The sequence below is a fragment of the Pavona decussata genome, unplaced genomic scaffold (assembly GCF_977016875.1).
Source record: "Pavona decussata unplaced genomic scaffold, jaPavDecu1.1 SCAFFOLD_46, whole genome shotgun sequence".
In the NCBI taxonomy this organism is placed as follows: domain Eukaryota; kingdom Metazoa; phylum Cnidaria; class Anthozoa; order Scleractinia; family Agariciidae; genus Pavona; species Pavona decussata.
This window is the reverse complement of record NW_028145468.1, coordinates 1230729-1249648: the sequence shown is the minus strand read 5'-3', so window position 1 is coordinate 1249648 and position 18920 is coordinate 1230729. Positions and strand designations below refer to the sequence as shown.

Genomic DNA, 18920 nt, shown 5'->3' with positions numbered 1-18920 from the left:
TGTCGACAGTCTGTGACGAGATGTCACTCAGTGAAGGGGCTAACAAATTGCCTGCAAACAGGCTTCCCGGCGCGCTCAGAAGGGGAAGGGATTCAGCGCCCAAAATTAGTTTGAGGATCTCACATAGCAGACTTCCTGTTTTTCATCTAAAATATAAACTTTGCCTCTTTTAAAAATCTTTGTAGGAAATATATTAGACCATATGAGAACAATTCGCCCCCATGCGAACAACATGCACAAAAGTGACGTTAATTGAATTCCCTGTAAACCGGAGCGGCTCCTTCGTTTTCTTAAAGGTTTTGGTCCCGAGAAAAGAACGAAAAAATACTACTCTGAGTATTAATTTTCAGCGGTCATGGTGAGCATAACAGTCTTATTATCAATGACCCAACAAACAAACACAGTTACATAGAATGACCTCAACTTCCGTAATCTACAATAGCTAGAATTTCAAACATTACCGTGAAATTTAAGGACTGTCTGTAGGAGTTGACAGCCAGTCTTAAAACGAAGCTTATGGTGTTGGATCATGAGGAAAACATAATCACACAAACCAAAATACGAGTTTAATTTACGCACGAGCCTTCAGGAGACAACGAAGATGGTGAGTTCGCGGTTTGAACACATTTATCCTTAACAATATTATCGCAGCTTCTATTCTAGTCTCCTTCGTCACTGTCACTGATTTCTCAGTAGCTGCGCCCCTCAAAAGCCGTTGCGCAGTGTTGTGTTGCGTGGATACAGCGCAACAGTTTTTCTACGCTCTTTGGCAAAAAAAAAAAACGTCTTGTCTGATTGGCTTTAGTTGCCGTACTTACGAGGATAGGTGGACCTGATAGCTACATCTTCGCATTTAGAATAACATACAAATAACTGCGCATTTTTCTAAATTGTGCTGAATCATCAGTTCCTACCCATCATATGTAATTACGCAGGATGCCCGAAGGGGCATACCGTGTCTTAAAACGGGTCGATTTCTTTTTTTTTCTTCGTCGTAGCTACAAATCTGTACATTAATTTATTTATTAAACTCTCCCCTCTCCTACTCGGGATGTATTGTTCTGATTATCTTCAACAAAAGCAGGCCAGTTAAAATCGATTCTTGTCGCTTATATCGCGAGGGAGGGGACCGACTCACCCCTACCTGTGTGACGTCAAAGCATCATTTGATTTATTCATTAATCTCGGATTAAATTTGTGGTGCCATATTGTTAACATGTTGTGGACTCAAGTGTGCCGTTTTCAAACGGAGATTTCACCATTTTGAAAAGGTAAATCGAAAGAATAACCTCTAAGAAGCACTCGAAATTTAAAACGGTGGAAATTGGAGAGTTCCTGGCGAAGGAATCATGCTTTGTTTGACAGTCTTATGCCACGATAGGAGACTGAAAAGTGGTCATTGAGAAGCTGACGTTATCGTAATGGAACTTCCGAAATTTCCGGGGAAAGTCTGAGTAGCGTAACACAAGGGAAGCAACGTAACGCGATCGTCGTTACTCAAACTATTCCATTAGCAAGGATAGTTTTATAAATCTGCGAAGCATACAGTTGGAATAAATGCATCTCGCGTAAATGCCAGTATAGGCATCTTGTTTCTCTTAGAATGACTGGTTATTATTCAAGTTGCGTAGCGACATCCAACCAAAAGCTTTCCTGAATCTGAAAGCGTAGAGGCTGGCAAAGAGTTCCATAGCCGAATAGCCCAGCATGTAGACACAGACGCGCGATCACCAGTATTTTTTCCACTTTCTCATCTCATCACTGCTAAAATTATTATTCCATAATAGAAGCTTCTTTAGTCAACGAGAATTATCTTGGAATTAATTAAAATAGAAAAGCTAGGCCTTTTTGATTTTCGTTAGTTAACAATTGTTGGCTTCACACTACAAGCTAAGTTAGTTTCAAGTAGGCACTTGATTCAAGTCCACTTGAAAATCTCAAGTCGCACTTTAGAAAACTTGGCTTCACACCTGGTGACAAAGTATACACTTGAAGCACAAGCTGTCAATCATCGTTCGCGTTAAAATCAGAAATGCGATTGCTCGCCGGATAATCATGGAGCCTTTGCGACGGAAAAACGTTTTATGTTGTTTACTCTTTATTTTGTGTTTAATTTTAACTGAGAGAGTCTTAACATTACAGGAAATGCATACTAGGTACTTCATTGTTTACGAGTACTTGGCGATAAAACAAAAGAACAGGCGACATCTTCTGAACTGAAAATCGATGGTTCAGGGCTGTCTGTTAAGATGAAATTCAAATAAGATCGTAAGTTTAACTATTTGTATCGGCTTTTCCTTCCTTTTTTATGTTTACTTACAAAAAAGGACTGTTCCATGGAGTCCTCAAACTGCGAGGCGTATCTCCAGCCATCCATTTTGATTTTTTTTGGGATTAATTTTAGTTCACGACAAAATGTTTTTCTGTCCTGGCACCGCAGCACGTGGCTTTCAGTTGGTTTCCCTTTTCCTATTGGTCAAGTACGTTCTCAAGTGTGGTGTTGGCCATACTTGGCGGCGTACTTCGGCTTCTTTGAACTACGAACGTATCCATGGTCACTAAGCAAAGTTCAAGTTGGTAGGTTTTACCCCTTCACACTCAAGTAGGTTTCAAGTGCACTTAGATTATACTTACAAGCTCTAGTGTGAAGCCCCCAAATGTAGCTTTTCATGAGAATACATTACAATTGTGGATTTCTTTAACAGGTCGTCAAGTTGTTCATTTTGTGGTCTGGACTTCTAGCAATCACCATCACTGCGTCAGCTACTTGCGAAAGTGACTCAAAGGTAAAGGTATTTATAAAGTAAACAACGAACACTCACAAGGTTTTAACTTCCGTGTCTTGGTAAATAATAAGCACGCGATGCAAAAGGAATTCCATTTACGCTAAAAAGCGTAAATTGGATGCCCCTGGATAAATATTAAATTAAATAAAAAAAAAATAAAATAAAATAAAAGCTCAGTGTCAACCTGATAGCTGATGCATTAAGCGTGTGGCGGCGCCACTGCAAGTTAATTAAAGCTTTATTATTTTGCCACACAAAACCGGACACACATTTACGTTCACTAAAATATAAAGAAAAAGTGGCGAGAAGACTTACAAGAAATTATAAAGTTTTTTTACGATTAGGCCTCCACAAATTATTAAAACTTCTTTAACAGACCTTGTTTCATGTAACCCGAGTTATTCGGAAGTCTGAAAGTGCCATAAAAACCTGTCGTTTTGTACGAAACTTTTTCAAAGTCCGTTTTTGTGGGAGTCCAGTCAGGCTTCGTCGCACGTTGGTAACTCTTCGTTTCGGCGCATAAGATTCTCGTGTCTTCGTCACTGATCGATTACTCTTTTCGACGCATAAGAAGACTTGAGGAAAGTCTAGTTTAGTACTTGCTCAAGAATTTAATATTCTGTGTAAGACAGATATATTTTAATTTTTAACTGTAAAAAAGAGTGCATGCGATCGAAATGACAGCCGTGTATCATTTCTTCCCTGTTGAGCTGTTTATTGTTAATGCTTATTTTGTTGTATGAGTGCGGTTGCAACTTTTGGGTTCTTGGACGAAATCTTCACTGGGTCTTTCAAGAACATAGAAACTAAAAACCCAACAAACGATCATGTCTGAGTTCTACTGGCGTCAATTATGATTGCAACGGCGACCAATTAGCGCAACACCAAATACCAATAGTGTGATCAAAATCCTCCAATCACAGCGTAACGGACGCGAACTTTGAGCCCAGCGAGGTTTTCTAAGACATCCGCTGCCATGACTGAAAGAAGTGGAAAAATTTCATCTTGACATAAAGAGTTCAAGCGTGGCACGTGTTTTTTTTATAGGCAGAGTAAGCGTTACTGTTCAAATGAAACCTTTTCAGCAAGCAGATGTTCAGTCTTATTAGCTTCCGCTTAAAGGAAGATCGTTTCTTCAAATATTTTAGTAACAAATAAAATTAGGGAACCTTTCTCTATTAAAGTTAATTAATTGAGGGGTTTATTCACTCTCTTGGTTTTTTCTCCACAGCAAGACACTTTTAAAGCAGTAAATGGCGACTTGCTTACGTCCGATGACGTTCAGAGGCTTTTGTCCAAGCTCCATTTCTTGAATTGCAACGACAGCAAACCCAGTCTGGATTTTCAAAAGGTATGTGGTACCGTGTATTATAGACAACCATCAATCAATGAAGCCCTTTTAAATTCTTGCCAATACATAGCCCAGAAATCGATTTGCAGTTTCAAGCTACAGTTAGGTTTAAGGGAGAGTAATTTGAACAATTTTGGAATTGGTCGGATTTGCTATGTCTGGTTGTGTTAAAGTTTCTCGTGGGCAAGATTGATGATTGCTGCACAATAGAAAAACAAGTGAAAACAACATTGTGTTCGTTAATGTGCTTGCAATTCACGTCATTCAAACAATTCACCCACACGATACTTCATTGTAGCTACTAGCCTGATAGCAGTCGTTTCGCCGCTTGCCACTCGAGGATCGCCCAATTCTCGATTTTTGCATTGCATGCTTAACCTTCTTTAAAGAAAATTACAGCTGTTCTCAACCTATTTTCGAAGCTGTGTTTGCATTTTGCAAAACACTCCAGAGTACGTTTGCCTCGTACGCGTTACGCTTGCCATGCAACCATATTTCGGAGCCAGGGATTGCATGACAAGCCCCACAACAGGATTAAAAGCATTGAAATAAATGAAATGATCAAATTTTATAGTTTTTATGCTTTAGTATGTTCCGTGTTTCCTTGTTATCATGGTTGGCAAGATTAAGGTCATTATTCATTCGAGTTTTTCCCGTCAACATGAAGCGCCTATATGCTTTTGCGCCGCCACATTCCACAATGGTGAGCGACGGAAGTCAAGCGAATTGGAATGAATGAGTATTCCTTAAGTCGACTCTCGCAAGAGTTTCACGATTCCTTGACTATTTTCGGGGCACGATAAAGAAGGGAGCACGTGAGAGTCAATGCAAGGAAATATCAAACGAGTATTTCTATTTGATCAAGCTTGTACCGTAAGTTGATAAAGCCAAGACTTATAGGATTTCGTTTCAGGAAGTCTGTTATAATGTTGGCATGGGAACGGATAGCCATTGAGTGGACGTTTTGACCAATTTAGCGTGTTATCGACGTTTCCATCGGTTTAAAATAGCCTGGTGCAACTTTTTTCCCTTTTCTAGCACGAGGCAGTTGAACTAACTTCAGTTTTCGGCCAAGTAGCTGCTCTTGTAAACCGATCCATGTTTTTTTTCTTGTTGGGGGGGGGGGGGGGGTACTGGATGGTTGGGGATTGGATGGGAGTGGGGCTTGGGGCCTGTCTGTGACAACATAAAACTGAGAATTTGAGCCCTGAAAGATGTTTGAAAAAAAAATTGCATAGTTTAGAACAGCACCGTAAACGATTGAATAATAGCCCTTTAAAATGCTGGTAACCCTTTGTATGCCGTGAACAAACCCTGTGATAATTTACTGCTCCACGATATCTACCTCATGCCAGGTGATACTCGAATGCACGGTCACTCGAGTGCACGGTCACGAGAAGATGCGAATCATGGGCTGAGCACAGAACAGCGTGTTCTCACAGTAAGCGATTATCCGGCGCCCGCTAGCGTGTTTGGCGTGTTTAGATTCCTGATAGAAATAAGGAAAACTCGCAGTATAATCCCTTGAAGACCCTCAACCAACTAAACACGTTCGGGAAACTCTTGAAACCTCTCCGCGAACCCAGTTTTTTTTTTTTACCTTTGTTGGTCTTATCAATATAGGTCCTTAAGCTATAGTCGGCGTGAAGTTTGGTTGGAATGATTTTTTTTAGTATTGTCACGTTAAAATTTACTTTTTTCTTTGCAGTGTTTCACGCCAACAGATCTCTACAACTTCCATGGTTCATCGCCATCAGAACCGTTGAATTCCACCGAATTCACGAAAATCAGTTCTGCAATTGTTTATTGCCTTTTACCAACAGCCGAGAAGAACAATGGCTTTCAACAGTGCCTAATTAGTCACAAGAATAACAGCGAGCTGTTCAACTGGTTTGCAAGAAATTTCAGCCAGCACAGCGAGGGAAGCATCACACTGGAAGCTCTTGACGGCATATTGGAGGAGATAAACAAAACGAGTGGAGAGTCTTTAAGTGGCAAAAAGGTGAACCATTCGCCTTAAGCTTACTTAATTTAGTGTTAGCCCTTTTTTAGACGTGTTCGGAAGATGTTTCCATGCACTATGACTGAAGTATTTTAAAGAAAGGTATTTTAGTACAACTAACACGTCTTATTTTCATGGAAGTTTTGCGTGAATATGACCAGCGGAGCACAACTGACCATAAATTGACGGTTGCAAGCCACCATCACCTTAAAGAGGGGTCCGTTCTACTTAAAAGAGGATGACAGTTCAACTGTAAAAAAAACATAAAAAAAAATATTCTTTCCATTGTTAGAAATCCCATTTAGTCTCATTTATTTCCAAAGCTCGTTGGAAAACACGAAAATAATATTTCTGTCAGTCAAAACATGATTTGATTATTGCTTATTTTCGCTTTCAATTTCCTGCGCATCGCCATTCTGGATATCGACGTCATCCATTGCCCAATTGTAGCAAACAAAAGGACATTTACCTCCTGACAATAGTGACAACAATACGATGTTATAAAATCCAAAATGCCGCGCACGAGAAATAAGAAAACGAACATAGCCGATGTCCGTATCCAGTGTTCATAAAATTATCTCTCCAGGGTTTGAAACAGCATTTTAAATTAAGGTGTTTCCAATTTGTCAATTTGTTCTTAGAGTGGAAGTTCCCTTAATTCAACCTAACTGATTACTACTTGCCGTGTAAACGTATAAGTTATCAGAATAAGTAGAATGTTAACAAACAATAAGATTTCTTGATGCGTGAACAATTTCCTCCAAAGTAGATTCAAGAAATCCAACTAAGAACTGAACAAGGAAGTAGACTGGTCCGCAAGTAGCGAGTGCTAATCTAGGCGGGAAAGACTTGCAACTCCCATAAGAATATTTGAAGGCCGGTTGTTGCTTGGGGAGTAATATATGTCAGTTTGGAATTCGTATAAAAGTTCTCGTTGTTTCTTTTTTTTAAGTGCTTTTCTGCTGAAACCATCATGAAGAAAATCGGAGGAGAACATGAGGACCACGAAGAGGAGGACCACCATCACGAAGAAAAGGAAGATGAAGAGACTCCAATTCTTGATCAAGACGACTTTGAGAAGGCTTGTACAAGCATTATAATACATCTTGTACAAGGATTCTGTATTGAAGAGGGCCATGAACATGAGCACAACGAGAAGAAATCGTCTTTACCTTCAAAGGAATCCTTCGTTAAGGACCTCTTCAAGGAGAAAGAACATCTATCTGAAGAAGACTTGGAAAGGATTGTGGAAAGCCTTGGTATCGGCAAGGTCACCGAGTCGCCAACCTCGTCATCAAGTGGAGGCCATAAACATGATCAACACGATCACAGGCGCCGAAGATCAGATAGATCGTCCGAGCCCAGGCCACAGCAGATCTTAAGAGCGTGTCATAAACTTCGTCGGCGAGAGGCACAGGAAAATGGTCATGAAGACGAGAATGGTTACGATCAGAAAAATAATAAGACAAGAGTAAGTGTCAGTCTCTCCCGTCTGTTATCTAAAATGGATTATTGTTTTATATCATTTGCAAATTAACGACACTAGGGAATTCAAAGTTGCACATTTGGGACAAAAGATGACATGCTTCAGTGTGACTAGACTTATGGCCCGGTTCTCACTTGTGGGATAACTGAGCGTGTTTATGCTTATATCACAAGTACAAAACAGGCTTAAACGAAACCAGATTCTTTTCTTGTGCTTGTGCTTGTGCTGACCGCACAAGTATGAACCAGGTTTATGGAATTGTGAAATATATTCATGATAAGTTTAAGCGAAAAATCCGAAATTAAATATTTAAAAGAGCTAGACATCCACAAGGGATTGCTGTTAGAATGACGCTGTCATTCGGGTTTTTTACTTTTTGTGTGATTAGTATCAGTTTATGTCCTCAAGCAATTCAAACCAAAAAGCAAAAGAAAAAATCCTTTAATTACTTTGCATGAATGTTTCACTTGTCAACAACGTAAATTAACTAGCATTTCTCATAATTCGAGTGTTAAGTGCATCGTTGAAAAGTATCTTGTTTACGTATCATTTAAGTTAGTCCAGATCAATGTATATAGGTTCTGCAGCTGATCAATTCCACGGTTGTTGGCTGCAAAAGTTATTAATACTCAATATTTTATTACAGTTTTTTTCACTGGACAACATGTTGGAAATTTTTGACATCGATCATTCCGTTGGTGCGGATGAATGTGCCTTCAAAGAGCTTTGCCCCGCTTTAGTTCAACAAGCGACCAGCGGAGCCTGCAAAGCATCAGACCATGAAGATCATCATGACGAAAACGAAAAACACCTTAGTCTTCCTCGCAGACACTCTTTTGGCTAGTTACACAAAGAGCGTCTGCGGGAGAGGCTAGGTTTGGTTTAGGCCAAAAAATAATACTTAGGGCGCTTTTCATTTGGCAGAACTGGCCGGAGAGATCGGTCAGGTCGTAAACGGAATGTAACATTTTGAAGGATACGTTTAACCTTAGTCCTTCGAATTGCATCATCATCATCATCATCATCATCATCATCATCATCATCATCATCATCATCATCATCATTTTATTAATTTCTTTAAAAAAAAAACGCGTACTAGTTTTGAGTGATTATTTTTCAAGATTTTGCAGCTCCATCCCGTCAAAATGACGCATTCCATTGAAAGACTGGCAAATAAAAAGCCCATTCAGTTGACAAACATTGCACAGAAAATGAAACAAACCCCTTTCCCAGTCTCTTTTTTACGCTTCCCACCCCAGTGGTAGCGTGGTTGAAATTCAATTTCGAGGGCCAACTGGTACGCTATCAGAAACTGCAAGAAAAAGGTCTCAGGACTTAACATCCTTTATGTTATTCAAGGGGATATAATTTTTATAATTTTGAGCTCTTTCCTCTCTAACTAACTTGGGGCTATGGCTTTCTTTCTGTGACCATTATCAGTCTTGCATCTCTGGCTGGAGTCGCAGCCATTCCTTTCATGGGAAAGGCAATTTACAAGAAAGTTTTGACCATCATGGTGGCCCTTGCTGTCGGATCACTAACTGGAGACAGTCTACTTCATCTTTTACCACACGTAAGGACAGTTTATCTAATAACAGAGTTGGACATTACTCTTAACCTCTTTTAAACAGTTCATAATATCACCCTAAAGATTTAGACCTAATCAGGGCACGTCAGCTCACTGATTCGGTTAAAACTTGGCATGTTTTTTGATTTGCAAACCGAATCACAAGTAGATGTTTTTGAAGTTCCTGTGCCCCGTCATAGTGAACCTGCAAGCAACCTGTCTAGTATTAAATTTAAGACCTAATATCCTTTCTAAAGGCAAGTTTTCATTCTTCTCAGTCGACGTAGCATCAAATATATGAAGGAACAGTAACCTAAATGGATTTTAAATACTCTATTTCTTTTTAAAAAATTAGTTCCAGTGGCCGACTTCATATTAGAAGACAAGAAAGTCGTCTTAGACGAAATTCCATCCGACAATACTGACGTAACTCTGAATGGGAATTTAAGACGGCTTTTAGTATCAGACTATTTTTCTATCTGATGAAAGTAAATGGACAAATCTGAGACGGAATAGCCTGTTCCACGCGCTCTCATGTTAACGTCGGCGAAAGACCGAAAGTCAGAAAAAGAACGCGAGAATTAAACGCGCCGGTGCTTAAGGGGGAAAAAGATTAATATTCGCCTTCGTTTTCTGATTGTGGTTTTTAGTCGGCCCAACTCAGTTTCCCGTCTAAGACTTTTTTCCGTCTCTAACTTGAATTCGTACATTGCTTGTACAGTGTGGTGTATTCACCCATTGAACCTGGAGGATGATGCCGACTGAACCAAGGATTTAACCACAGACAGTGAAACACAAATTACTTGCAGTTGAATCACGAACAACCAATACGCAAAGCCATGCTTCGCTATACTAACATACATGAATACTATATTCCTGTGTCATGTTTGCCTCGTTTATTATTTTTGCAGGCACTTGGTCTCCATGGTCACGAGAAGGAAGGTGGTGGCCATGGTCACGAAGAACACGAGGAGGATAAGGAGTTCGTTTGGAAAGCGTTGGTTTTAATGGCCTCTATTTACGTCTTTTTCCTGTTTGAAACTTTGATGCATTTAAGTCTGAAGGGCAAAGTTGGCGAAAAAACTGGGAATAGTCATACGGATGCTGGGGTCAGTAATGTTTGCAGCAGCAGTAGTTGTAGTAACTGCTAAGAGTAGAGGTAATAATCATAATGACAGCCATACAACACCAACAACAATAATAATGATAATATTAACAATATCATAATAATACAAACTACTACTATTGTTGTTATTATAATTGAACGTTTCTGGAGGAGATCCCGGGGCACATGTAATCTAAGGGCTTGAATTTAAACAGCTAGAGAAAACGCATGGACGGCTTGCGTACGTTGAATTACGCGATGGTGGAAATCCATGCACCTAAAACAGTCCCGAGATTAGTCTCCTACGCGACGATTCCAAAGACCTGCTGCATTTCAAGGTGGCGTTTCGTGTTTCATGCGGTTTACTTGAGAAAAAAAATCTATTCAAAGGAAAACAATAAAATCACAATAGGCTAATGGTATAAGAAGCTACTGTGTCGGGCCTCGTTCTTTTGACAGCGGTAAATATTCAACCTAGGTTTCGTCTCGTGAACCGCGCGGGCCTTCATGCGTTCTGCCCCTGCGGTTCACGCCTACCAATGTGCATATGGATACGGTACTGTAGTAGTAGTAGTAGTAGTAGTAGTAGTAGTAGTAGTAGTAGTAGTAGTAGTAGTAGTAGTAGTAGTAGTAGTAGTAGTAGAAGCAGCAACAGTGAAAATGGTAGTAACAGAGGTAGTGATGTTGGTAGTACCTATTAATAATCTTCATTTTCTCTTTCAACAGATTCCTGGACCTTCCAGTCAGCACATGACCTTCATGAACAAAAGGAATTGTTCCGAGCTCGAACACCATGAAGGATCCCCTCAAATCGAAAGGAGCGATAGTTTCGGACGTCTTGGAAATATGGACAGTGGCAGTGTTATCTTAACAAATATGGTAAACTCAGTTAATTGGTGGTATTAAAGTGCAAATTGAAATTAAATGTTAATGTTTTTAATATTTGATTTATGTCTTGGGGTGTGGTCAGTCAACATCGTTATCGAAAGGCAGTGAAAGCGCGAGGAGTGCAGGACATGTTGATTCAGCGTATTAAGAAGATTATTTTAGAAAAGCTCAGAAAAACACGAGCAGATTGATTAATTGGTCACGAACGTAATTTTCTTCACTATTAATTCTTGTTCATTTCTCTTAATCTTCAACAGAATACCAAAGGCATCGACAACTTAGCAGGGCCTGAAGAGTCAGAGGAAGGGCATAAGAAATCAAAATGGTCACTTGGAGGTGCGTTAAGTGAAGAAGAAGGCGCAAAAAATCTGAAGGACATATCAACTGTGGCGTGGATGATCATAATAGGTGACGCGCTTCATAATGTCGGTGACGGATTGGCCATTGGTGCGGCTTTCTCTGAAGGTGGTGCTTCTGGGATCTCTGGAGGAATGAGTACCTCTATTGCTGTGTTTTGCCATGAGTTGCCTCATGAACTCGGTAATTGTTTTCAAAAGTATACGCTTTTAAGCCCTCACCTTCCACGAGCCCCACGATACAAACTGAACCGAAGATGTTTGCAAACAAATCGTTTGGCTTTTCGACTAATTGTTAGTAAGAGGCGTTCCCTTTCGACTAGAAGAAATATGTGTTCAAAGTTTTGTTTAAAAATGTTCTTTTAGAGAACCTAAGAGACGGGAAGAAAAAAACTAAAACCCCGTTCCCTTTTCCAACCAGACTGTTCACCATCCTCTTTTGCCTTGTAAATTCACACATTTTTCTTGAAAAATTTCTCTTTTATTTTGACACACAGGAGATTTTGCTGTCCTTCTAACGGCTGGTATGTCGGTGAAGATGGCATTGATAACAAATTTCCTGTCCACCCTTACTTGTTACATCGGTCTTGCAATCGGTATTTACGTCGGTCAGGAAGCCAACATACGATTGTGGATGTTTGCTCTTGCTGCTGGGATGTTCCTGTATATCGGATTGGTTGACATGGTAAGTCTTGGTCACCTTCTCTTTTTACTCCACTCTGGTTCTAAGGATTTGCCGGTCTATCAAGACGCACATCTCGTTTAATCGCCATGTTGGTTGTAATCTCAATCAACTGGGTTCAATTGCTCCCAGAGTTTAACTGAAAGACATTCAGCGTTACTCTTATGTGGTGTCTGTTTTGCTTTACGATGCATGTAGTTGTAACTAATATCTGTTTCAGTATGAACTCTTACTTTGAAGCTTCACCATTCCGAACGGTACGGTATTTTCTCGAGTTGCGAGTTATTATGCTGCACAAGGAGGTTACAACTCTTGAGTCTGTGCGTGAAATCCTAAGGTGTAACCATTCAAAAAAAAAAAAAAAAAAGTAAACTGTTTATTTTGCTGTTCAAGGTGGTTCCAGCTTTTGGGTCCGTGGACGAAATAAAATTCCTTATTTAGTTTTTAATCAATGCAGTGACCACTAGACGGGACGAGTGATTATTGTGAATTTTCAAATGGGAGTGAGATTGTAAGTAGGTAACCAAGTGCGCAATTGCAGTAATCTAATTTGAAGAAGTTGCTATTGAACAACTGTAATTGGACACCCACGTCACCTCACTCCACTAACAGTACAAACTGACGCTGAGGAACCAACGGGAACCAAGTAATTTCTTACAGAAACGATATTAATTAATTAATTCATTTATTTATTTGATTTATTTATTCATAGTTCCCGGAGTTGATACACAGCGAGACGCTGCAGACAGAGCCCGTCGTGACCTTTCTGTGCCAGAATGCCGGTCTTCTGGTTGGAATTGGCATCATGCTGATAATAGCCTTATATGAGGAGCACCTCATGGCTATAGCATTTTAGCACAGCTAAAAAACTGAGTTATTCACAAGGATGATTAAGCTAATCTAGAATAAGAGTCAACTAAGTTAATCTTATACAGCTGTAAGCTTCCATTATCAACAAATAGTTTCCCTTTAATAGTCTCCATATATTTCTTATGGTAACCATTTTGAAAATTTGTTTCAGTAAGAAGCCATTTTATCTTTGGTAATCATGTCGTCTTTCAATTCTAAGGCCATAAAGAGTTTAAATAGTAGGGTCACTTGTGGTTCGTTATCCGTTCAGAAAGCTTTTCGTAGCAGTGCATGGCCAGATTCGTGAAGCCTTCCGGAATATAAGATAAATCTTAACAAAAGCCAAGAGTCCAATAATAGACCATTGTTAAGAAACAATACATAAGATACAGCTCAAATAAGGAAGACTTTGGAAGTGGCCCAGTTGGAATCTAAGGGTCAGTTATTAAAAGACAGTTTAGACGGTGTTTAACAAAATCACGTTCTAAGCCATTTTTCAATTTTACCAACAGTCATATCTAAACATTGTCTGCTGTTGACGATAACAAGAAGGTTTGCATCCCAGACTAGAAAACTATTCATCTACGTACAATAAACAACTTATAAACAGATTTGGAGGCCCACTGATTGTCTTTAGCCGCGGCCTAGGTTAGACTCTGTTTAAATAACTGGCCCTAACTTGTTTTGTTTTCAGAAGGACAAAAATTCCGTGCGAAATTTTGGAATAAGGGCAGCTAAAGAATTTGAACAGGCCAAAATGTGTTAGCTCAGAGACACAAAATTACCCCCAAAGAACCTTCATTCAGACTGGAAACTCTGATCTGAGTGCCCTTCTAATACATTCATCAGTAAAGATTGATGTTGAAGTTTAGTTGATCTCTGTTAGCTGAGAGTCTTTAAGACTGTTGAAGTTCCTTAGTAGTAACTAAGAGCTATACAGGAGGTGAGGTCACCTTACTCTGCTTAACTGCCTCGAACTTTAAACTAAAAGGTTAACAGAGTTATCGTGGTTGCAGTTTTACAGCCAGGGCTGATACCCCCTCCCCCCTCTCCCCCACAAAAAAAAATACACATCGAGAAATCACACTAGCTAGTTCACACAAATAACACTACAGCTATGTAACTGGCTCCTTGATATTGCCTTGACACAAATGCGCCTTATTTTTGTTACTTGGTTTTCGTACGCTAAACTAAACAAATAAATAGAAATAAAATATGTATAAATAAATTGTATCTCCAGTTGTTTTAAGAAGTATGTTCCGATTTTCCTCGGATATTTCGTTTCCTGGAATTTTCCTTCGAACTTCGCTCTAAAAAAACTGTTCAACTAATATTTGTCTGAGTAGCAATTTTGAATATATAAATATAGATGTTCAAAACGTCATTGCTGGATAGTGAACAGTAAACCCCATTGTCTAATTTCTATTTCAGGGGTTTTGAGAAATCACTCTATCAAAATATGAGCTCCTGATATCAAATAGAAGTTATCATTTTTCTCTGATTATACAGCTGTTTCCAGCAGGCGACATAAATCAGTACAAGCCCTAAGCCTATCAATGAATCATCGGCTGACATATAATACGTTAGTACAGTTATATGAACATCATTATTAGTGAACAACACTCGATTGCTCGATATTTGAAGTAAGAATACAGGCAGGTTGCTTAACATTTTGTTGACAAACGTTTTCAACTCCATTTTAGAAGAGACATTTTGTGAGGTCACACACAGAGCGATGTCGCGTGATTCAAGCAAGCGCTCTCATTTTGTTGATATTATACTAGTCAGGGCCCAGTTGTTCGAAGCGCGATCAAGCTAATCCTGGGTTAACGTGAACTTTGATTCGATTTTATTTACTAATCACTGAAGACTCTTCAAAAAGATTTCTGTTCCCTAGTTTTGATACTTTTCTTGACCATTAACTTAAAATTAGCTTTTAAAAGCATTTTCAATGAGCGACATGAAAACCTCGGTTAATTCTTAATCGGAGATTAGCTTTAATCGGCTTTCGAACAACCGGGCCCAGATACAAAACATGCGAAATCTATCAAACTCAGATACAATTTTACTGGAGAATAATATGAGTAATATATATGGATTTCTCTAACGTTTCACCGATGCCTTAGCTGGCCTGGGCATTCTTTTATTATAATTTGTTTTATTTTTTTCATTATTTGAATTTGCCTTTGTATCAGCAAACCTGATAAAACAATGCTGCTTGCTTTTTAAACATTACATAGCCAGAAAATTAACATTCAGCCATACATGTGTACGCTTTTGATAAATCAAATAGTCAAATAGAGAAAACGCAAACAAAGCAGTGTTACTGTTAAACATTGCGCCGGTGATAAAATTTGGGTTCATTTTACACTGATTAAATACACCAAACTCCTACCAGGCCATTTCGTAGAAGTGTTCTCGCTGATTTAGTACTCGTTTTAAAAGCCCTCAAACTAATCGTAAAACTAAAGCTTAAAAAGCCTTCCTTTATCAATCCATTGATAACTTTTAGGTACTATAGGCCCAAAGGTAAAACATTGAGGGTCAGTTATTAAAAGAGGGTATAGAGGGTGTTTAACAAAACCACGTTCTAAGCCGTTTTCAATTTTGCCACCAATCATATCTAAACATTGGCTGCTGCTGACGGTAGCAAGAAGGCTTGCATCCCAGGCTAGAAAACTATTTATCTACTTAAAATAAAGCACTTATAAACAGATTTAGAAGCCTACTGATTGTCTTAAGCCACGGCTTAAGTTAGACTTTGTTTAAATAACTTGCCCTAAATCGCACTTTGGGCTTAACTGACCCATACTGCCAGGGCATATTAACGCGGCATTTTACATGTGGCGTGAAACAAGTGGACGTAATATTACTCCTCCTTGGGTAGGATCCTTAAAAGGGTTAATCCGGCCCCCAGCATTGTTCCGCCTGCATACTCATTTACACAACTGGGTAGAGAGAGAGAGAGAGAACGTGGAGTAACGTTTCTTGTCTATAAAGAAACGGCATGGCAATTCAGAGACCAACCTGCTATAGTCGACGACTCTACAGTCCATAACTTACGTTGATGAGCTTCATCCTCGATGTAATCTTTTCAAAATGGTCTTTCGTCGTTGTCATTGGCTTTTCTGTCTTGCTTTTTCACAATTTTTTCGTATTAATCTCATTAAGGGTGGAAATCTTCTTTCAAAGGAAGAGCTTCAAAAATTTTTTGCTAACGGAATCTGAAGAGAAGCACCCTGCTTTTGATAACCCTTGCTTAACACACCCGCCAGCATTTTGCAATCACGTTTGTCAAGTGACGCTGTTAGCTGAAATTGAGTTTCTGTTGGCCAAGCAATTCGCAATTTCAATGGTTTCATTACAAGTTCGATAAGCGATGTTTAAAAGCTTAAAAAATCGATAATTTTATTTTAAATCGACAGTCTTTGTTGCCTTCCACGGTGAGATAGATCATCAGCTTTCCCGCATCGTAGTCGGGTGACGCTGTTGTCTAAAATTCAGTTTCGTAGTGGTGTATGGCTAAACAATTCACAACCTACAACGGTTTGATTCCGAGTTCGATCAGGGTTGTTTAAAAGCTTAAAAACTCGATAATTTCATTTTAAATCGACACAGTTTTTGTTGTCTTCCATTATGAGACAGATCATCAGCTTTCCCGCATTGCTGTTCACCTCATTAAGGGCTGTAGCCACTGTACTGGCTCCTTCTTCGACTGTCAGCGGCTCTACAACGGTTTGCGAACGGCAGTGATTGCAGCTAAGAATCTTCAAGTACCCCTTTTGAAAGTTTTTGTTCAGCACACCGTATATCACAGGATTCAAAGCGCTGCTTATAGTGGCCAGAAAGCTGTATGCCACGTACGCCTCTCGAGGGCAGACCCAGCTCCCGCGAATCGTGTCAACGAGGTCTATTAACAAAATGGGCGTCCAACAAATATTGAAAAACACCACAATCACGAATAATGTCCGCGCTACGTTAATTTCTCTCACGTTTACAGTGTTAATTCCATTCCCAGCAGCTGGAAAATTGTTGTTGTGACCGCGAACAGTTTTAAAGATTCTGAGGTAACAGTAAAAGATGGCGCAAGTTGGAAGCCCTACGTACACTGTCACCAAGAAGGCTGTGAACGCACCGCTATCGATTTGAAGATAGCAGAAGAACTTGAACGGGTGAAAAACCATTTTATGTCCACTGAGAAGGTACGGTAATGGAGCACACATGGAGTAGAGCCACGACACAAGAATCATGATGGTGGTTTTCTTTTTAGTGAAGTGTCGTCGATATCTATTTGGTTTGACGATTCGAAAGTACCTGTTTACAGCCATTAATGCCAGTGTGTGAATCGAAGCAACGGCCAGGGTAATAGCCATGTAGCCTTGATATTGGCAAACAGCATCGCTAAAAGGCCACTGAGATGTCACCAATGCGGTGAGACAAATAGGACAAGCCGAGAGGGCCCCCAAACAAAAATCCGAGATAGCGAGGGATGCCACGAACATATTCGTGATCGTGTGCATTCGTTTGTTTAGCACCGTAACTAAAAGTGTTAAAAGGTTCCCAATAAACAACAGCGCTAAAATTAGGGCAAATAATCCTGATTCCAGGATGACCTTCGTCTTGTTCCTTGATTTGAATTCTTTCAACATGTCTGCCAGTTGCTTTTCAGTCTCATCCATGTCGACTTTTTATTCTACATAAAAGACGATTTCTTATCGGAGAACACCAAGCTCTCTGAACACAAAGAACCTTCGACTGAATACAATTCTAATTAAAATCTGCATCAATATTCGCCAGGTTTAGCTTTGAACTAATTGTTTCAAAAGATTGACCAATCAGATTAATCCATTATATACAAACGCCCACTGTATAATGACGGTTGTATTCCGAACAACAAATAAAAGGCAAAATTTATTTAAACGACGTGAAAGGTAGGAAACAGCTGAAAATTGCCGCTGGATGATTGTGACTTTTACAAATAAATATAGCAGAGATATATAAGTGTTAAATAAAATTTTTTTATAAATTGAAAAATTGCAATTTTCTCTACCATCAAATCTTGGCCGTGTAAACTTTATTAATTTACCTCTCTTCGAGGTCTTTTGCAATTGCATTATTACGTAAACTTAAAACCTAGTCATTATTTAACTAATATATAATATACGCTTTGGAAATAGCCTCAGTATTTTTACTCAAGAACGACTAAAGACAATTTTAATTAAAGGATACTTCAGAGAGGGAAAAATTTACTATACTTAGTCGCAATCCCTGTTAGATTTGCAGATATCTACCAAATTAAAGACAAAGGGTAAGGTAGTTCAACATAATTAATAAGCCATGTAAGTTCCTGTCATGTTAATTAATTAGGAACACTTTGGATTGGCAGCAGTCCAATCTGGTGACCATGGATTCATAATCAAGTTAAAAATATATATTTCTCGGTTTCCCTGAGGTAAGCTTTCATACACAGTTTTTTTTTTTTGAAGTCTTAAAATTGTAAAAATCACATGATCATGCAACACAATGATAATAACATATAATAAATTCAATATCAGCTTTAGTCAAACAATATAGAGCAGATTTTAACAAAAATAACTCTTAGGGCAGATTTTAACAGAAGTGATCCTCGACAGATTTTGGCGAAATTGACCCTTACAGAGCAGATATACGGCGTTTGAATGCGGCAAGCGTTTCAAAGTAGCTCGCCAGAAACTTGAAGCGCCTAACAAGCTACGCCACTTAAGACACTGCTTCCCCTCATGCAAGCTCAGTCAGACCGGCTCTTTAGCCAGACGAAAGTATTAAGAGGCAGTAACAGAGAAAAAAGGCGATAGAAAAAAAAAAACAA

General features: G+C 39.2%; 2 protein-coding genes across 2 annotated transcripts; one reads left to right on the top strand and one right to left on the bottom strand.

Moving 5' to 3' along the window:
- Window positions 1-399: 399 nt before the first annotated feature.
- Window positions 400-13683, top strand: LOC146482379 (metal cation symporter ZIP14-like). Its single transcript, XM_085107148.1, has 12 exons — window positions 400-604; window positions 2706-2786; window positions 4018-4137; window positions 5846-6139; window positions 7092-7610; window positions 8272-8464; window positions 9029-9198; window positions 10104-10301; window positions 11024-11176; window positions 11443-11725; window positions 12039-12226; window positions 12936-13683. Exons 1-12 carry the CDS (start codon window positions 602-604, stop codon window positions 13077-13079), a joined length of 2346 nt encoding a protein of 781 aa, XP_084963274.1. The 5' UTR covers window positions 400-601; the 3' UTR covers window positions 13080-13683.
- A 149-nt stretch (window positions 13684-13832) lies between these two features.
- On the bottom strand, window positions 13833-17793 carry LOC146482378 (melatonin receptor type 1B-B-like). The gene has a single exon (XM_085107213.1). It carries the CDS (start codon window positions 17749-17751, stop codon window positions 16672-16674), a length of 1080 nt encoding a protein of 359 aa, XP_084963339.1. The 5' UTR covers window positions 17752-17793; the 3' UTR covers window positions 13833-16671.
- Window positions 17794-18920: the final 1127 nt, after the last annotated feature.